The sequence below is a fragment of the Megalops cyprinoides genome, chromosome 6 (genome assembly GCF_013368585.1).
Source record: "Megalops cyprinoides isolate fMegCyp1 chromosome 6, fMegCyp1.pri, whole genome shotgun sequence".
Taxonomy (NCBI): domain Eukaryota; kingdom Metazoa; phylum Chordata; class Actinopteri; order Elopiformes; family Megalopidae; genus Megalops; species Megalops cyprinoides.
Genome location: NC_050588.1, coordinates 5,347,730 through 5,368,689, shown reverse-complemented (window position 1 = coordinate 5,368,689; position 20,960 = coordinate 5,347,730). Strand labels below are relative to the sequence as shown.

The window sequence follows — 20,960 nt, the reverse complement described above, 5'->3', positions numbered from 1 at the left end:
CCAAAGCCATTTGGCAGTGTAGCTTTTGAAGTTTAACAATTGCTGAAATGGTTATTCCTCAACTTTTGACACTTGATGTTACAAATTTTGAAACACCATACTGTCTTGAGATGTGAACACATAAAGCTAAGTTACATGAAAATCTGGGCAACAAAACACCCTATGCAAACAAAAAGGGTGATTTACAATTTTAAATACGAGTCAATATAGGATCTTAAATCAACTGCAGAATACACTTGATTTGAATAGAACAGACCAAAGCAAACACCTTAATGTTCAAAATGTAGCACATCAAAGTGGTGACATTGTGTCTTGGCATGTCTATACAATATATTAACACACATTGGGGAAACCTTGATAGTGAATTGACTTTTACTGAAATGCCATTCAACAGCTCACTATGGGTGAGACATATCTCATACCTAAGCAGCACTGAGAGTCTGTTCCTTTTTGATGTTACATCACACTATTGGCCTTTAGCAAATGCTCTTGTCCAGAGCAGATCATCAGTTACAGGTTTTTACAATGTTACCCATTTATACAGCTGGGTATTTACTGAGACAATTGTGGGTTAAGTATTTTTCCCATGGGTACAGCAGTAGTACCCCCATGAGGAATCAAACCTTCAACCTTTCAGTTACAAGTCCTGCTCCTTAACCACTATGCTGTACTGCCACCAATGTTTTATTAAATATTTAAACAGACTAATATTAGGACTACTACTGTCTCCATGAAATGTTAAAAACTCTTACAGTATATTGTTTCAGACATTAACATTTGTTGCATGTAAATGCATAATATGTATGCAGCAGAATGTTTACTTCACAAGCCACTAAAAATATTTATAGCTGTTGATAGCTGTTACAGCTGATATCTTGGGATGACCAATGTAACTGTTTCTAGCAAAGTTGAATTTTAGCCTTCTAGCCCCTTTCTTAAGGATATTCTTACCGCAATGCTGTATCCTCCTATCAACTTTGATTCCAAGGGCAACCTTCATACTCTTGATGGATGGGACACTGACACACTTAGAATACATTGTCACTTAATGTTTCTCAATCCTGCTCCTGGAGGCCCACTGTCCTGCATGTTTTCCATCTTTCCCTGCTTTGCCTACCTGACTGAACTCATCAGTGGCACTTTTTATCACCTGAACACACCTGATTTAATCAAGAGCACGTTAATCACACTAATCAGGTGTGTTTAGAGCAAGGATAGTTAGAAGATATGCAGGACAGTGGGCCTCCAGGAGTAGGACTGAGAAACACTTTTGCAGTCTTTAGCAGACACTCTTTTCCAGAGCGATGTACAAGGCAAATACATTTATTTAAGACACCTTAGCCTTCTACCCGTTCTGATGTCATTTCAACACTTAACATCTTTGTACTCTTAAAGGATATTATCCAAGTATTTCTCACAGCTTTTTGAGTCTTCCAGTTCTGGGAATGCCAATTACAGATATACTTGATTACACTTCAGATACCATACCATGAAAAATCTAGTGATGGGACCCATTTCACTCAATAGTTTTTCCTTCTTAATGTAATGACAGAATTCAAATCTATTGTGATTATCTGTGAAGGAAAAATGCCTCCCTGTATGGTAACTCCTGAATGTGTCTAACACTTCTGCAATTTCATTGTCCAGCTGTCCATGTACCATTTACTCTATTCTGATGAGTCAAAGTTTGGCTTAAGCTATATTCCTATGATGTCCCCATTTGTCCCAATGAGTTAGGTAAATTAACCTTATATTGGGGTGGGGGGTGGTGATGGTGGTGGAGCTGGAAATCTCAAATGTTTTGAAATCTTCATCAGCCTAATCTCCATGACAGAAAGCATTCTATTTCTGACAAATAAAGACCACTATTCCATCTTTTCAATCCACAACTTTATTAATCTTTTGGGTATAAATTGTACAAACAATAGTGTAAATTCATCAGCAACGTCCTTAACAGGCATGGCCGCCATCTGCTACATCGTCAGTTCCTGCAAAGACAAAACCAATTATTTGGCAAAAAAATTCCACAACCGCTTGTCACTTGCGTTTCCTCTCAATCCTTTCTCAGGACAGTAAGACTGGCTTCAGCTTTTAGTCAGAAGAACGAAAGTCTCTGTTTCAATCATCACAGAAAGGAATGGTTATCAGAACTAGTGCAACTGGGTCACATTTTCAAATGAAATAGTGAAAACTTCCAGGAATAAATCCTTAGTGACAGTTGCTGATCATTTTGATGATGTGACTACTTGAACAAAAACCAGAGGCTGCTCTTACCATGATGGCGTTGACGATGTCGTTGTTATTGTTCTTGAGAGCGCGCACGGCCTTCGCCCGCGATACGTTGGCTTGTGACATCACCAGCTCGATGTCCTTCACCTCCACTCCCGTCTCGTCAACCTGCAAACCACACAGAATGTTACTGGTTGTTCTGACGGCATTTCCCACACAAAGTGCTGCGTGATCACTGCAAAAATGCAATCAAAAGCTCCCGGTGCCACACTCACTTCAGAATGCTTATGAACCGAATTTTGGGCAGATTTATATGAACACAACTAAAGACCGAAAGACAGACTAAAGAGATGGGCCAACACATATGAACATAGATAGACATGTCAAAGTGGCACGCTGACGGATAGCACTCCACCTAGCACTCGGGCCACTCACCTCTTCTTCTTCGCTCTCCTCCTGTACCGTTGGCGTCTGCGTGTTCTCCTGGATATTCGAGACCGCCTCTCCTTGGACCTTGAACTTTTCTGCAGCGGCCAGCTGGGCCTGCTGTGAAAGGTCTTCAATCTGCAGCGGGAGTGGAGAGATGTTCATACATCTTATTTACACACAACTTCGCTACCAAGTCTGCCTTTCACATGGGCTGACTAAGGAGGCCTTCACGCCCTCACTGCTGGGCCTGAGAGGCCCCTGAAGATACAGACGCTGGCTGGACTGACAATGACCTCATCATCAGCTAAAAATATCACCCTGAAAAAATCATTCTCAGTCTAGAAATCTTGGTTTTATCACCCTATGAAAGATGAACTTATGACCACCACCGGAGGAAGAGACTGCAGCAAATTAAACACTGTAGTTACAGTGGTCTACTGTTCTTTACCAAGGTGACCCACCTCGACCAAGCACTGCCAAGCAAAAATCGAAAGGTTCTTCATTACTGCAAAGTGTGGCGGCCAACTCTCAGTGCATGTTCACACAAAACATCTCACCAACTACATGTCACCATTTGTTCACCTTTAACCTTGGGTGACAAGGCAAGTGAAAGACAAACCTCCAGGCTGTTTTGGAGAGCTGGCAGTTATTTTAATTGTGCTGTTGGCAAAATGCCCCGTCAGACGTTCCTACCTTCGCCTCTCCAAAGACGATGTATGTGTCTGACGCAGGGCTCTTGTACACGTCTGGTTTGGTGATGACGAACAGGATGTTCTTGGATTTCCGGATTGTTACCCTTGTAACGCCGGTCACCTGCCGAAGACCCAGCTTGGACATGGCCTGAAAGAAAGGCACAGTCCAAAAATTTACTGAGATACTTAAAATTTAATGTGGCCTTTTATTTCCTGTGGAAGTGAACTTCACCTCCTTGTTTACCCTTCAGGGGGCTAAAAACTACAGCTAGAAACTTATTTTGCGTTCTGGCCGTTATTCTTTACGATTTTACAAATACGATTCATTCATCTAAACGAAAACAAATCCAATGATTATCTACAAAGGCCACAACATAACTACAGTATTACATTATTGTCATTTAGAAGATGCTCTTATCCAGAGCAACTCACATAGGTTACAATTTCAGTCATTTATGCAGCTGAATATTTACTGAGGCAAATGTGGGTTAAGTATCTTCCCCAAGGGTACAAAAGCACTGCCTTATTGGGGAATCAAACCAGCAATCTTTCAGGTACGAGTCCTGCTCCTTACCACTGCTGCTGTACAATATCATATTAATTAATATGAATACAACATTACTTCATTCCAATATAATTTTACAATATAAAAACCAAACCCCTCACTTGAAAGGAATAAAACCCAAGAGGTTAACACTTTATTCTTGATGTACGATGATCTATAATCTACTTGGTGCCGAGATGACTTACCTTTCGTGCTTTCTTTTCACTTCTGCTCTGTTTTGCCTTGCTGACTGGTTCCTCGTCGATTTCTGCAGCTGCCGCAAGCTGAGGGAGCATGCATATTCAAAAGTGGAGTGAGGCATTTCAAATTGAAATCACTGTTTAGTTATTCACTGCAGTTACAGTATTAACAAATGAAAAACAAAATGACCTAAATTAGTTTGACAGGTTGGTATGCATCATAACAGCTGTGTAAAACCTGTAGATAATTTGAGAAAATTGAAATATTTGGGCAACAAAAAGGATGGGCACAAGTGAATTAAATTTACCAACGCTGTAAAAGTCGCATGACTAACTGGCCCTCTTTGGCACCCCCTGGTGGTCTTACCTGTGCCTGCTGTGTCTGTGTTGAGTCCTGCTCCTCGAGCTCTGGTACTGACTCATCGCTGTCTGACTCTGTGCCAGACCCTGCAAACCACCCAGAGAATGATTAGCATGGATACACAGCCTGCCTATACACTTAGGCTTATGCATCAACCAAATGAGTTATGATAACTCTCTGCTTGTGGCGGGAAACACACAAGATTGAGAACATTTCTAGAATATTTCACTTGTAATATGCAAAAAGAAAGATTTCAGAGTTACTGAACCTGAAAACAAATCCAAAATTCTGTAAAATGAGTTCTCCTGAGCCAAACACTTAACTTACATCAACATCAAATGTATAGTAAGAATCACCATTTATGCTTGCATGTTTCAAGAAAAGAAGCACGCCAGTTTTGGATACTGATTATTTTATGTATTGATCATTTATGACTGACCCGAGAGGCAGTGGCATGACCTTTTACTGTTGCATAAGCACTACATCACCTCTGTCAGACTGAGCACAGGTAATGAGGCTATTTAACCTGTTGAAAGTCAAGTCTGGGAAACACACAAAGAGTATCCAACATTGGACTACTGCTTTGTCATTTACCAAATTAATTAAACCCATAATTTTTCAATGTAACAGATTTAAACATTTTGAACAATCAAGTATTACTCTCAAATCACATGAAAATCCTAATGACACAAGATCTCACTGCAACCAAGAAAACTACATCATCAAAACCGGCTCTAAAAGACTCAAGGAGCAAGTGTCACAGTAACATAAACTTGTGTTTATATGTGTGTTTATATGTTGTGTTGAATGTAAATACACGAAAACAAACTGGCAACCCTCTACACTGTAATTTTAATCCAAGTCTACACTGTTATTGAGCAGATGCATACAAAAAAGAACGCTATTACACAAGACAATTCCAGAGTAATGGCAGATAATTTTACATTATCCTATCTGAAACGGCACATGTAGCTGCATGATGATGGTGATGAAGCTTGCTTTGATATTACATAGGATGAATATGAAAATTCAACCACTCACAAGAGGTGTACATAGGCCAGATTTGATATTTATGTCAACGTGAGAAAAAATGAAATTTTCCTTTTAGACTTGAGAGCTGCCTGACTTTCTTCCTTCACTCCAGTCTTTTCGACATGCAAGATGTCCCAAAAACAAATAAATACATTGGTCAGTATCAGTGGACAATTAAAGACAAGCACAAGAGACAGACAGACAGGATACCCTTGTCATTCTTGATCACGGGCTCCACCTGGATGGGGGCTTTAGCTGGAGGGGGTTTAGGGGTGGAGGCAGCTGCCGATGGGGAAACGACAGCAGAGGGAGCGGGAGCGGGTTTTGGGGGCGTTTCCACTGGCGTGTGGAAAATGGGCATGTCATTGGGCCTTTCAGGTGGGATGAGGGGGGGCAGGTCATCCTCATCCTCCGGGGCCGAGAGGGGGGCGGGCTTTGGAGGCACAGAGACGACCGGAGCAGCTGGGTCGGGTGTAGGGATGCAAAGGGGGACGGGAGGTGGAGCGGCAGAGGGAGATTTTTGTGTATCAGTTGAAGGTGGGGACAGGTTAGCAATGGCAGAGGTCTGGTCAGCAGGGGAGAGGACAGAATCAGGAAGGGATGGCGAGGTAGCTACAGGCTTTTCTATAGGCTGGTCAGCAGAGGCTGCAATGGCCTCTTTCACATCACCATCAACAGTGGCTTCACATGGAAGCTGTGAACTTGCATCTTTGGCCGCTGCAGTCGGCTCGTCTTTAGCGGGTTCAGAAGCAGCACATGCAAGCTGAGAGGTTTCGGGTGCTTTGGGTGGGCTGAAGGGCAAGGCTGCAGAAAAAGACATGGGAGCAGGGGCAGCGGGCTGGGAGGTCACTTTGAAGGCAATTGGAGCACCAGTTTTCTTGGGAGAGAGCAGCACACCGGATTTAGTTGCACTGGCAATAGCAGGGCTCTCTGGTTTAGCTAAAGCAGAAGCACTGGACTTGTCTTGAACAGGTTCAGCTTGGACTTCAGGCAGGGCAACAGCAGCAGCTTTTTCTAATGTAGGGGTCTCCGGACTCAATGGGGGCGTCTGAGCAGGGGACCGAGCTTCAGCTGACACAGTTTCAGTTGTGGGAAGGGCATCAGCTTCATCTGGATTGGCTTCAACTGAGGCAGAAGCAAGAGGGGAGGATGAAGATGCATCCACCTCAAATAGTCCTGCTCCAGCATGAGCAGACAATTCACCTTCAACTGCAGTGTCATGGAATAAAGTGGAGGCTTCAGCAAGGGCAGGGGTATCAGCTGGGGCTTTGACTACCTTCACCTCCTTTGTTTGCACAGGAGGAGAGAGGGTAACATCAGAAGGTGGGACTGGAAAAGGACTACCAGGATCAGTCGGAACAGAGGAAACTACAGTTGTCTGGGGCAGGATCGGGGCACTTGTTTTTACCGGTGTGTCATTGAGGGGGACAGCCTTAAATGGATCGCTCTCTATGAGACCGAGTTTTGGTGTCATGTCAGGGCATGTCTCGAAGCCATCACCCTTCTTAAAATGCCCTGGCATACCTGCCTTGACAACCTTAGGCTGGTACCCCTGGCCAGAATCTGACAGGCCAGGCTGGGCAGAGGCTTGGGGAGAGCAGGGAGGAGTGCTTTGGGGCAGGGGGGAGGTGGAAGACTTGGACGAGAAAGAGTGGGAGGACATGGGAGAGAATGAGGGGGTTGACTTGGCAGAGGAGGGCGAGGAAGCCGAAGCAGGTGAGGATAAGCGCTTGCAGGCAACAGGCATGGGCTTGGAGGTAGAGGACAATAGAGAGGATGACAGGGTCGGCTCTGCTATAGCTTCTTTATTTTTTGGCGTAGCAGTGGAGCAAGCAGCTATGGCGCGTGGAGGGGTGGAGGAAACCTTCTCGGAAGCAGGGGGAGGCATAGCTGAAGAAAATACAGAGTTTCAGTTGCAATTTGTTGGCAAATGACCTACTAATACTAACAAGGTAAAAGGCTCCAACCACGAAAGGTGAGATCTTACAATACGAAAAAGGAAAAATGCTCAATCCATACCAAATGCACACACAATTTCACACAATCCTAAGTGCCATAGTTTCTTACCAACTATGGCACCCAGCCATACAATTATAACTGCACACATCTTCATGCATCACCAAATGCATTGTAGCTCATCGTACTCTGCCTCTTAGGATCTGTCACCACCTCTACTTGCAATACAGCCTTAGAGGGGTGTCATCTTACTCTCTCTGTTTGGAACAATGCAAAACTGAGGATGTCAGTTTTGGAGGAAGTATAAAGGCAACTACACCAAACTAGACACTTTAATCTATGACTTTAATCCAAAGCAAGTTTCTGGTTAGCAGAAACCGAGTGGTTACTGCAGCACTGCACACCACACTAGATTGTTTAAGGGAGAGTTACTCAGTTAGAGAGATGGGGACTGCCCTGTGAAGAACCCCCCTGTGCCTTCTCATTTAAGGTGAGCACTGAAACTAAGATTGTTTTGCCAACCAAGCACAACATGAGGTGAAAAACCACCACATTGCTGTCGACCAATCACGAGCCTGAGTAAGTGCCAAAAACGAGCAATCCTCATGATGCATTCACTGAGCCAATACACAATGTTAATTTGACCTATAGTGTGCTGATGCAACACCACAGACCATAGATCACCAGTGTGAACGGCTGTAGCAAAGCTCAACAGGAGTATAAGAGCAGGACACAATGGGGGTGGGACAGGCCCAGAGCAGAAAGCCTGGCATTGGGTTGTCTACCTGAGGACTTCTCCATGGAGGCTGCAGCAGGTGGAGCTGGAGCTGGGTAATTCAAGGGAGTTACAGTTACAGTGGTTGAAACAGCCACAGTGAAGACAAAAACTCCATCCGAATTGTCCAACCATCAGGCTCACAAGCATCAAGAGCTCACTGCACCACTTTTCAAAGCCTTGTGCCAACATGCCACGTAATAAGAGCATACTGCGATTATATTAAAAGCAGGCAATGCTACAGTAAAAAGAATATACAAGGGGGAAATGCACATGACCAAGATGCCCACACAACTTGTTCAGCAAAGATCAGCAGCATCTTTCTAAAAGTTCAGGAAAGTTGAATGTTCTTTACCAGAGACATCCATTTAACCTGTAGAAAACAGGCAAATTACAGAAAAGTTACTGGAACATCTGTCAACTACCTGTATCAGAATGGACAGCAGAACCATTTAACCCCTTATGACATGGTCCTAAAAGTCAATGCAGTTCAGGATGACTCTCCACCGGAGTTTAGTGATCAGGGATTGGTAATACAAGTATGTGGGTGCAGATTTGATTACCAGCTTTAGTTTACCATTTTCTTCAGACATATTGTACAGATGTATTTTCCATTTACTGCGTTTCAGTTTATTGCTGTGGCAGCTTAATCTTTACCCATGGCTCAGATAAGTACTTGTGTTCTCAGCAAGGTTCAAGAAGGTCCTTATCTTTCATTTTCATTCAACATGCCTGTCTGCCTGCATGCTCCTTTCTTGCTGCAAATGTGTCTTTCTTCTTCTATGACTCCAGCAGCTTCTTGAGTGACTGAATCTGGACAGCTCTTTCTACTGTCCGAGTCCTCTATGTCCAAATACATATTACAAAATAATTCTGCACTAAAATGCACTGCTTGTAGTCAACCCTAAAAACTTTTTTCAGAACACTGGATAGCTGCTAAAACACTGGAATAGTTGCTAAATGAGGTCTTTTTTCCCCACTAGTGTTTTTCCAATCACATTTAATCTTTAATCTTTTTTACAAGGGCCTTTAAAAAGCCTAACGCTGTGTGCTCATACCAGTATATTAGTAATTCTGGCATTTGTACACTCTGGCTTCATCTCTTGTGACTAGGGTTGGGTACCGATACTGGCACCGGTTCCTATATGACTGGTATCTACCTGACCAAATTGCAACGCAGATTTCGGTCCCTCATTTCAGTGCCACTTAAATGCGCTAGTGCTGGGCGGTATAGTTGACGCCATACATCGAATAGCCATTTTTAGCGCAATAACAGCTGCCCCCGGCATGTGGCGTTACGTTTCTTCCCGTATTTTTTCCTTTAGTCATACCTGATGCGGGAGCACACCTCCAGTTTTCCGAGGCCATGTGAAATGCTTCCGGGAGAAAAAACGCCACTCGTATCAATTCAATTTTGACATCACAGCAACAGCACTATACTGCTTCCATGTAGTAGACAGAAACACATGGCTACAAAAATAAAGAGTGAAAACATATGCTGTGTTTTTCAAAGCTAATAGGTAAGTTAACCAACATATAACATATGTAAGTTTAAGTGTTTTGTATTTATTCATATTTATATATTTAAGTATACTTTAAACTGTTAACAGTTAATACTGTATATTGTTCAATTTCAAGTTTTTGCCTTAGCAACAAAAAAAGCCGTTCTTTAACGTCATCGACCGTCGTTTTGTGCTTTTTTTTCAAGTATCGGTTCAGGCACCAGTACCGTTTTAAAAGTATCACTTTAGCACCGGTATCGGAAAAACCCAAAAGATACCCACCCCAACTTGTGACTGAGCCAAGAACCTGTTAAGTGCAGTCTGAGAACACTGAGCATCAAACACTGCCTAAGGGTATGAAATGCACTGAGACACCAGTATGAAAAAAGCTCAACTGTTCAGTCCAAGGATATTTAAAAAGCTATTCAATTTTGATTTAAATATTCCTCAGTAATAATTGTTAGATAGAGTGAAAAAAGAACAAGACAAAGTTTTGACATCTTCTTTGGAAAGAAGTCTTCCATCCAGTTATTTGCAAACTGAAAACTCTGAGCTGTTTCACAAATTGGAATTTTGAGTCTGTAATCTTGCAGGCTGCTGGCCCATTTGACTCTTGGGTTCGCCAAAATCACACGAATGGAATGGGCTGTCTAACTACCACCGAGCAGTTTATGGGTGGTACACACTGGTGCAGAATCCATGGATTTGAAATTAAAGGACAAAATACCACAGCTCTTTGGGCTGGTGAAGTCTGTATGATTAAATGCTAATCACATATGCGGATGACAAAAGTACTACATAAAAAATCTGAGCTTGAGAGCATCTACAGCAAGCAGTGTGAAGGCACATTTGCACAGTTCACTTGGTACGTTTACTCTGCTGAAATCTGTTAAGCCCCAAAACAGCAGAGCAACGGAAACTGGTCAGTCAAAAGACAACACCACTGACAGCAGACAGTAACAATGTAGTAACAGTTGCAATAAGATTAAAACAGTCGCAGGCTGTCACCTCGGAAATGATTAAAAAATAGCCAAGCTCCATGATGGAAATTCAGACTTTAAAAAAAATTCCATGGAAAAAATGTGTACGTCTGAAACAAGACACATATATCTGTTACTGCATATGCCATTGCAGCCAGCTCCAAAATGGGACTGCAACATCCAACCAGGTGACAACTAAATTTGCTAATAATTATGAAATTGTATATAACAGAGGTGGAACTTACTAGTACATTTAAGAGCAAAATCAATGTAAATACACCTGAAACCTCTAAAACATACTTCCATACAACATGGGAATCAATACCTGAGTGTATTATTTATTTATTAACAGCAGTTTGCAACTCAGAACCACTCATTTTCAGATCCAGCTCAGACATGTGCTACTGTTAAAAGTTTATCTGGCTTTAAATTTCATGAAGGATTGAGAGGATGCGATTTCCTTAACTAATACACAACGGGCTAATGCTTGGAAAATAACAGACCAATGTTTATTTGAAATAAAATTATGAAATGCAATGTAATGTGCATTTAAATCTACCCTTGTTCCTTTGATCAAGGTTTCTTCACTGGGAGGCCACAAAGGGCTGTTCTTCAAAGCACGATAAAGGGAGTCAAAGAGAAGGACCTGAAACTGAACTGCTCTGAGAAGTAAACCAAATTAAAGATCTTAAAATAACCCACCTGAATGATGCCTGGCTTTAAGAGAAGGGCCAGCACGATAAGAATCCACCTTGGCCTGAACCTTCTCAGAAAAGGCAGCTACAGGTTCTTCACTCTCAATGGGCAACCCGTTCACTGTGGCCACACCATCTATTTCATCAGCGGGCATCAATTCTATGGTTGTAAGCTTTGCTTTAGCCTCTTCGCAGCTTGGTTCACCTTTATTCGGTCCAGATTCTGATTCCAGGCTTAATGCTTTGAAGTCCCCACAGATCATATCAATACGTTCGGATCCAGGTGCTCCAGGTTCCAGTGTTGCTGTAGCACTGACATCCTCGGCCGCATTCACCTGTGGAGCTGCTGTATCTGCGCTGTCCATGGCATTGTCTGCGAGTGGTACGGCGGCAGCAGGCTGTTCAGTCGCAGGTTCTTCAACAACCATTGGTTCCACTGCACCTGATTCTTTGGCAATATCCACCAGCTCCTCAGCAGCAGGTTTTTCAACAAATTCTTGACAGACTGTTTCTTCTGCAGCACTTTCCAGGTCTTGGACATCAATTTCTGGCTGTTCAGTAGCATCAAATGGTTCTGGAACAGCTGGCTCTTCAGCAGCGCCGCGTAGCTCTTCAACAGCAGTCTCTGCTTGTTGTACTGAGGGTTCTTCAGTAGCAGCCACTGGTTCTTGAACTGGCTCTTCAACAGCTCCCAGATCTTCAACAACTGCTGACTCCTGGATAGCTGATTCTTCAGCAGGTGCCACAGAATCTTGGACAGTGGATTCTTCAGAAGGTGCCACAGATTCTTGGACAGCCGATTCTTCAGCAGGTACCAAAGATTCTTGGACAGCTGATTCTTCACTTGGTGCCACAGAATCTTGGACAGTGGATTCTTCAGACGGTGCCACAGATTCTTGGACAGCCGGTTGTTCAGAGGGTGCCACAGACTCTTGGACAGCCGATTCTTCAGAAGGTACCACAGATTCTTGGACAGTCGATTCTTCAGCAGTTGCCACAGATTCTTGGACAGCTGATTCTTCAGCAGTTGCCACAGATTCTTGGACAGCTGATTCTTCAGAAGGTGCCACGGATTCTTGGACAGTCGATTCTTCAGCAGGTACAACAGATTCTTGGACAGTGGATTCTTCAGAAGGTGCCAGAGATTCCTTGGCAGCTGGCTCTTCAGCAGCAGCTGCTGCTTTGATAGCTGATTCTTCCACGCCACATGTTGAAACCTTGGCAGTTGCCTCTGATCCTTGGATGGATGTTTCTTCTGCAGTTGCAGATGGTTCTTCAGCAACCTTCAGCACTTTCGATTCCATTGTGACTTCAGATACAACTTCACCATTCTGCTGGCTGTCGAGTGCTTCCACGCATTCCTCCTTGTTACTACAACTGCTCACCACAGCAGGGGTTTCCGGTGCGTCATCTGGCATAGATGTCACCATGGGAACTTCAGAGGAGCCAACAAGGCTTTCTGCAATCGCTCCCTTGGTCACATCAGGCACTGCCATTGCTGGTGAAGCAGAAGTTAGCACGACCCCAGAAGCTGGGAGGGAGGAAAGGAGGAGGAGGAGCAGGAGGAGGAGGCAGTCACAGCAACATTATCGGCAGCTGTTGACATACTCACACCATTTTTGGATCATATAATCAAAATGTTATTTTAATCATAAAAAATATTCTTCACTTTTAGAAGGAATCAAATATACTGCCAGGATTTTTCCACTTTGACCTGGCTTAGGACACACAAATATCAGGTGTGACTGGAACATTGGCTGTATGATTAGGTAAGAACTTTTTGATTATATGAAACAAGATATTTTAAGGGTTCCTGTCTCTTTAGTGTATGGGGATTGTGTCATACAGCACCCAGAGTCTCACTCTCACTCTTTTCAAAATTCTCAATTAGCTTAAAAGAAAGACTCCTAACAGAACAAATCCAGGGCTATTTAATACTCTAACTGAATTCAAATTTTCTTACCTCATGCTCTAAGTGAGCATGAGGTAATATACTACTAATACTAGGCTTTATCAGTTTAGAAAAAAAAGTTGAATCTGAATTTGGAGAGGAGAACAAGATCAAGGGCACTTGTAAGATTCAATATGGGTATTAAATATGGTGCCTGTCCCACCCAAAGTGCCTTTGTGCCCACAGCATCAGTCTTGGTATTTGTGAGAGAGAAATAGCTAAGATTCCCACAGCATAGTTGTCTTATACATAGAAACATTAACAAACTCTTGGATCCTCCACAGAACAAAACTTAAAGAAGTACAGAAATAATTAGTTTGATTTTGATTGCTCCGTGTTAGATCCAAAGGTTTGTTTTATATGTAAAACATCAGAGTCCCTGCCTAAGACAGTGGTGGAAGCAACTGAACCAATTAATGGTGAGTGTGAACATCTACATCTGTTAACTACTGTGCTCATCTCCCACACTTTTCATGCAGTGCCCACATTTAGTACACTCCTGAGAATCCCCAGACCCCAGCTAAACCCTTCAAAACCTTGAGCTCAGACAGTGCCAGTGAAGTGCAGATTAGAAACTATAAGATTCTACAAGTTCCCCTGAACTACAACAAAAGAGAAAAATGTTATGACCAAATAAAACATGCAAATCCAGACAGCAGAAACAGATGTCTTACTTGTTAAATAGCAATTTCAGAGGAACAAATGTTTCTAACAAGGAGTTTACTTAGAAATGAGCTCAGAAATTTGGAGAAAATAAAGCATATGTGGCAGCATTCTGCTTCCTAAAAATGTTGTCCTAATTAGAGTTTTCCCACAGTTCATATGGCTAGGACCTTTCAAGTTCACATATGCACCCCAAAAACTGAATGCGAAAACACTTAGGGAACCCCAAGTTAATACTCCCACTATAAAAGACACTTCTCCAAATGCAAATAAATGAAAAGACGCATTATAACAAGGAATGGATCCCAAGGGACCCCAAACGGCCCCAACTGCAAAAATATGCTTCACATAACCTGTAACAATTCCCAAGATATGTAAATACTACTGCACAAATGTATAAATATATTTCACACTCAGATGATCAAGAATTAATTTTACAATAAAAACAAAACAAAAATGCCTCTCATATTCAAATAACATTTTACAACCCAAATAAAGTTTGATTGGCAATACTGATCAATGCTTCTCCTTTGTTATCAGTGTTAAGAAGAGACTGCAACTAGAAAACCGATCCATGCAAGCTGTTGTTTTTAAATGCCAAGTTCCATGCATAAAAATCTTTACAATACAACCCAGTCAACAATGCAACACCACTCAGTGCAGGTTATTCCCTGTTAGTGTGTATGTGGTTGTGTCTGTCAGAATCCTGGATTACCCATAGAGAATAAATAATCTAACAGCAGAATTTACAACACATACACAGCATATGTTGGAAGAGAGTCATAGGATGATGTTTTGACCAATAACCTTGGTCTTTTGTATTGGGTACAAAACTATTCTCTAATGCAAATTGTGTGTACTCTCCACCAACCCCCAACCAGGTGATAAAGCAGTTATTCCACAGACGACAGGTGGAGACAACTGAAATTCCACTCAGCAGAGACCCAGCTGCCTCCATCAGCTGCTACAACAATAAAATTAGACTACTGTGCAGGTGACAAGTGTTATATTACACCCCAAGATTAATCAATAAGGTTAAAATAAAATGCTAGACTGAAAATTCACCATCTCTCACACAATCCTACATATTCACTTTAGACATGTACACATCTAAGTCTATCTTAAGGTTACATGCACTCGTGCAAACCTTCAAGCTGAATGGCTGGTGAATTGTGCAATAGACCATCTAAAAATACAGTGGGAGAAAGAGAAAATATGAAAAATAGAATTTACACTAGACTCCCATATAGCAACCAAAATTATACATCTACAGAAAACAGTACCATTTACCATATTGGGAGGAACCAGGAACGTTGTGTTATCATGAGCAGTCTGCACACACGCTCCCTTTACAATGCATGATGTCATCAATTGTGCCAAAACAATATTATATAGAAACAACAAACATGACTACAGCAACAGCCTTTCAAAGACTGGCTCCAGAGTCTAAAACAATAGCCAACAGGCTTTCAACCATCCTAGCTTAGAAGACAAAATGCCACTGCACAGTGGGTAGACCCAGTAAAATCTCAGCCTCTAGGTAGAGGACACACATTGGTTGGTGGACACACACACAAAACTGCATCCAACTAATACTGTGTAAGAGTGTATGAGTTCCAGGACCCCACTGACCATATATGGTTGAGTTGAGCATGCAAGTGTTTCTGTAAGTTAAGTGTTACCATACGAACCAGTCTCAGCCTGGGGTTGCAGAATCTCCTGCTCCATTGCTGGAACGGTCTCTGTAGCTTCGCCAGGCATGTCTGTCTGTGAACGACACAGGAATGGACATGTCATAAAGCCTTCAACAGGTTTCGTTCACCTTGACATCTCCTCGATAGCTTTCAGAACACACAGAGCGCAAACCCTTCATCTCCGTGAACACGCAATGAATTCTTAGCTACTGGTAGCACTGATTTTTCCTGAATCAGCCGGCAAACACTGGCCGATTTAAGGACATTCGTCAAACTGTGTTGAACAAACGCTTATTTTCATACATGTCGAATCTAGCTAACGTTAGTACTTTGAGAAGATGTACGAGGAAACAGCATAAGCTGAGAATCCGGGGATCGCTCGCTAACAGCACGGCCCTGCCAAATGAAGCGATTACAGTACATTGGACAGCTAGCTAGCTAACAGCTTGACAATCGTAGCGCAGAAAGTTGAGCGAGTAACTAGCGTCGACAGCTAGTAAAACGAGTGACAAAGCATGGGGATAGCGACACTGAAAAGCAACATACTGATGAACGTTAGTGTTCGACACTACCTGTTATGTTGACTTTTTTCGACACACGAACGAATTTACTAGCGAGCATTTTACCGAAGCAACCTCGAAAGCTAACTGTCCTTTTTTGGAATGCAACGAGTGGCCATGTAACTTATCCGAGAGTTAACGTCAGATAGCTGGTAAACCAACACTTGCTCATTACATTTGTTGCTAACGTTATGTAACTACCTGGAAAAACGTTAGCTCGCTACATGGACTTATTGTTACTTCCAGTCTTACTAAGAAAGAATTCCAATCAACCTGTATGTTTAGATAGCACTACATTAAGCTCACTCGATTTGTTCTTCGACTTTTTTCACTCCGCGTTCCAAACTCGAAGGTACGTTAGCTAACTAGTCAGGCAAGTTCGCTGACACAAGCTGACAACTTCCATGTATCAAGCCAGACTTCATTTCACGTGTACGACTAATATTAACAAGAAATATCTTCACCAACCACCAATGGCTATCGTGTTTAAAAAAAACACGACCATCTAGAGCCAGGTTACATGTAAAGCGCCCGGTTTAAGAACCATCGTCCTCCACATGTTCACCAAACCACGCTAGGCAAGACAGCTAGCCTAGGTTTTTGACAGACGATTCAAGTGACAACACGTCATATCCAATTTAATATCTTTTACTAAAGGTTCACGTTTCAGCAAACAGGCTTTAATATACTCTTAAAAACAATGATCGAAGTTACGCTTTTTCTTAAGATACCTCGTTAACTTAACTACAGTGAGCACTAGCTACGTCCCTGAGCCCCCATTTTGTACCAGCACTCGCTCCAAGCATCCATTAACCAGGTGTTATAAAAAGACAAAGACGATGAAAAATACAAAAGTCGCATTTCATATACGCCCCTACTGTTTTCAAAAATCAGACATCCGATTATTCTGGTGTATTTTAAACGTCCGATGTCGGTGGATTAAAAACAGAAAAACTCACCGTGTCAACACTTGGGATCCAAGATGTCTGAGCAAGAAATGAGCAATTGTCCGGGCAACAAGGATATGGGACATGCCCAGATTTTCTACATCCGGGTCACCGTCACACTAAAGACTCTCGCAGCGTCCCAAACAGTCAGACCGTTTGAGTGAAGCAGCGTTTGGATCACATAATCGGTATGTTTAATCAACGTCAATATCATTGAGTGGAAATAGTTAATAATACAGCATAAAATATTTCAGGTATTTAAAAAACTAAATATGTGAATCATACAGATTTGGTGACACTATAAAACAAATACTAAAGGTTGTGCTAAAAAAACACTGCAATAAAATACATTTTAACTGGGGATTGCTTGACTGTCACTCCTCAAAATTGTGATGGCTCCACTGCAGTCAGTGAAGGGACTCCAGAGTAAGGCCATGTTTAAGGTACTTGCCTTGAGTACAAGTTGAGCATGTCAAAGGGTTCCATCCTGGCCATGTCATCAGCCAAGAACAAACTGGCCTCATTCACATAGGGGTGGGTATGTCAGCAGGCGTTTCATGTCTTACAGCTTAGGCACCCTGCAAGTCATCAGTGGCCTGCAAGCTGCTCAGATGATGCAAGCAGAGTAGTGCCAATCCTCCTATGAGAACCCACTCTGTTGTGTGCAAAGGGTCCAACTGAAAATCTGTATTGGCAAGGAAACTAGCAGTTGCTAACCAGTAGTCCAGGTCACCGCTATATTTGTTTACAAGGGCACCAAAAAGACCCAAGTGCGTTAGCTAATTTAATTCACAGGACATGATAACGTTGTGGGTGTTGTTGTGAAGTGTATTCTCTGATACATGTACAGTTGTCACAAATGTGTGTTGTATCCCATGTTAATATTAGAATGTAGATCATTATACACAAGTTCTGTTGTGTTCTGTTGTATTCATTACCCAAAACACCTTCTACAGCAACAGGGTGGATCAGGATGCACTGTATAATCAAGAAAGTATCGATTTACTTGTGAAATTCTAGCCTCTCTTGTCCAGTTGTTGCCCACTACAACAATATATTAGATGGCGTGCACTGCAGCTGCTGAACGATAGAAGATCAATATTGCTCTTCATTCATTTACTTTGAAGAGAGCCTGAAATGAAGTCAGTGTATCTTCCTCCAATCTACTGATCTGTTATCTACAACAAAAATTACTACACTACTACTTCAGGGCCAAGACGTAATGAAACTCCAATAGTGTTTCTTTTTTCCAGAGGAAAATCTGCAAGTTACCGTTTATTGTTATTTGTCATTTGGAGGAACATGTCAGCATTTACTGGAGGCTGAGAACATCAGTGAGAACCCCTGGGATATCTTAGTCACAGCCCTGTAACAGACACCCAACCCTTTATTCAATACAGAGCATACAACGTAAGTGAACTGTTAATGACTTCAACAGTGAAAATTGATCTCCATTCTCACAGACACAGTTCACAGGAAGATGGAATGATGAGCGAAATGGTCTTTACCTTTTCACTGTTTGGGTGGTTCCTGACTAGTTTCCATTGGTATAGTGAAACTTTGTCTGTTGTTCCACCAATTGGAAAATATCTCACCCCTCTGCAGTCCAGTATATTCAAACAATTCCACTATATCCAATTGCTGCTTAAAACACAAAATAGAGATCTTACAACACCACCTTCCATTGTCTGAGACTTGAAGAACACTAAGGTTTAAGAACAGTCTAACTCAGGTGTGGAACTAGTGAATATGTTGTTATATTGTTATATATTGTGTGTGACTCATAAGATACACTTTACAATACAGTAGCTTTATTAGTATAGAGAAATATAAGCTTAAGGGTCTTACCTGGATCCGAGTGCCCGCCTGTGCCACAGTGAGGCATTCTGGGATGCCCTACAAATGATAAGCAGACCAGGTAAAGATGTTATGTCAGTGAGGGTGAAAAGTAATCTGTAATAGCATGACTGTATAGCAGCAGGGTACAAATTAGAACACTCCCCTACTTCTGGACAGAGGGTGGTCTGCTGTACAGTGGAATACCTCTACAGCTAGGTTTCCAAACTATGAATGATCAAAAAGTGGAGCTCATAGAGTGAGTAAAGTACATTGAAGAATAATGGTGATTAATTAGTGATCATTTATCATAGCTAGTAAGCAGTATAATGATTAGTCTGGTATAATTAGTATAAACAGTATAATGTTGATTGTGTTTATGCCGCTTTTAGGGTGATCACATAATCAGGTTATGTGACACACATTGCAATGTGATGCTGCTATTGAACTAATCACGCGCACATGCAGGCTGTGATCGTGTGTGTGTGTGTGTGTGGTGCAGGCCTACCAACTGAGAGGCCCCTGCTTTAATACACTCATGTAGTTGTTCTCAGTTCAGTCACTCTATGTCTGACCACTTAAGGGTGCTGCTTTGATATATTAGTTCTGTACCTCATATCTCGGGCTCAGGTCCACTCTTTGTGTGTGACCTCTGGTCCTCTACCTCGTATTCTAGGGTTTTAGCCCACTCTTTTTTGCATGGTCTGCCTTGGGTGATATAGATGCATACCACTTGGCGTGCCCCACGATCTACTCTCCCACTCTGCCTCCCCTGTCAAGGTTTGTGACAGAGAGGAGTTGGGTCAGTGTGTGCTCACTATCAATCCAAGGATACCTTCTGAGGCAATGTTTTTCCAGTTAGGTGCCAGTGCCCAGGCCACGGCAAGGTCAAGCAAACGTAAACACCCTGCTAGGCTTGTGTAAGCACTTCTAACTATTTAGGTTGTTGTAGAGTTGCGCCCAATGGGATACGGGACAGGAACGGGAGCACGAGAGGTTGAGGAGTGTGTAAGGTGTGAGACTGTAAGTGCAAGACTTTGCGAGTGTAACATCTCAAACTCTGCTGAGCCGACCATTGCCTGTGGAGCCTTGCTGTATTGAAGATCATCAATAAACAGTCTTTTCTCTCTCCTTCAACCGAGGTCCAGACTGAAGCTCTTTGTGTTAACAGTTTTATTAGTTAGCTTGCAAGTACATTAATGCTGAAACAATTTCACCAAATTCCAACAACATAGAGTTGCCACTGTTTATTACCACATGTGACCAGCTGTGGTGTGGGTAGTCCAATTACACTGTAATTGCTTATTCTTCTGTCCGACCAGATTAAAAGAGTGTGGAAAGTGTAAACTGACTAACATGTGTTTGTGCAGCAATGTACAATGGTCAAAAGGAGCAAATGAGGGCAAGTGAAAGTCCCTCTTTCACATTTGGTAACCCTCAACTATGTGATGGGATACCATTTTGAGGGGAAGTGGTTAGGGTAAGTGAACAAAAATGCTGTTTGGGACCCAGCCTAACTGTTGTGGTGTTGCACACGACTCCTATTACATAGCTGTATTGAGTTGAGCTGTACTGAGGATGAAATTGGATGATCTCTTTCCATAAAAAACACAGCTGTGGCCATTTGTCAGTTCAAACCTAGTGAAAGAGAATCATCGCTGTTACCTGTTCGACTTTGCAGGAAGCAGGTTTACTCAAAAGGTGTGAACTTTGCACTTTCAAACAGTTTCAGGTATGGCAGTAACAGCAGTCTCTTCAACATCTCAGATGAGTGGGCCTAACAGTAGTCAAGAACCTCAAGCAACTGTTTGCCAAAACATTTGGTCAAATATCAACAGTGCAGCGCAAGATGGACAGAATGTACAGGAAGTGTTTTGCATTACATTGCAAAAAAAAACGGTGGTATTCCATACT

The 20,960-nt window shown here is 42.3% G+C and overlaps 1 protein-coding gene and 1 non-coding gene across 7 annotated transcripts; both read right to left on the bottom strand.

The window, feature by feature from the left end:
- Window positions 1–1,872: 1,872 nt before the first annotated feature.
- On the bottom strand, window positions 1,873–17,288 carry LOC118779864 (nascent polypeptide-associated complex subunit alpha). Of its 6 annotated transcripts, none has more exons than XM_036532167.1 (11): window positions 17,223–17,288; window positions 15,701–15,776; window positions 11,403–12,926; window positions 8,229–8,270; window positions 5,698–7,377; window positions 4,462–4,541; window positions 4,101–4,178; window positions 3,352–3,498; window positions 2,665–2,793; window positions 2,275–2,397; window positions 1,873–1,988 (listed from the first exon to the last, which is right to left on the bottom strand). In XM_036532167.1, the coding sequence occupies exons 2-11, from the start codon at window positions 15,768–15,770 to the stop codon at window positions 1,974–1,976; spliced, it is 3,888 nt and encodes a 1,295-aa protein (XP_036388060.1). In that variant the 5' UTR covers window positions 15,771–15,776; window positions 17,223–17,288; the 3' UTR covers window positions 1,873–1,973. The 6 variants fall into 6 exon arrangements, with proteins under 6 accessions (XP_036388060.1, XP_036388061.1, XP_036388063.1 ...); XM_036532168.1 differs by having other exon boundaries at window positions 5,698–5,949; XM_036532170.1 differs by lacking the exon at window positions 11,403–12,926.
- LOC118780014 lies at window positions 2,060–2,135 on the bottom strand. Its single transcript, XR_005005054.1, has one exon. It is a non-coding gene; the product is annotated as a small nucleolar RNA SNORD59 (small nucleolar RNA).
- Window positions 17,289–20,960: the final 3,672 nt, after the last annotated feature.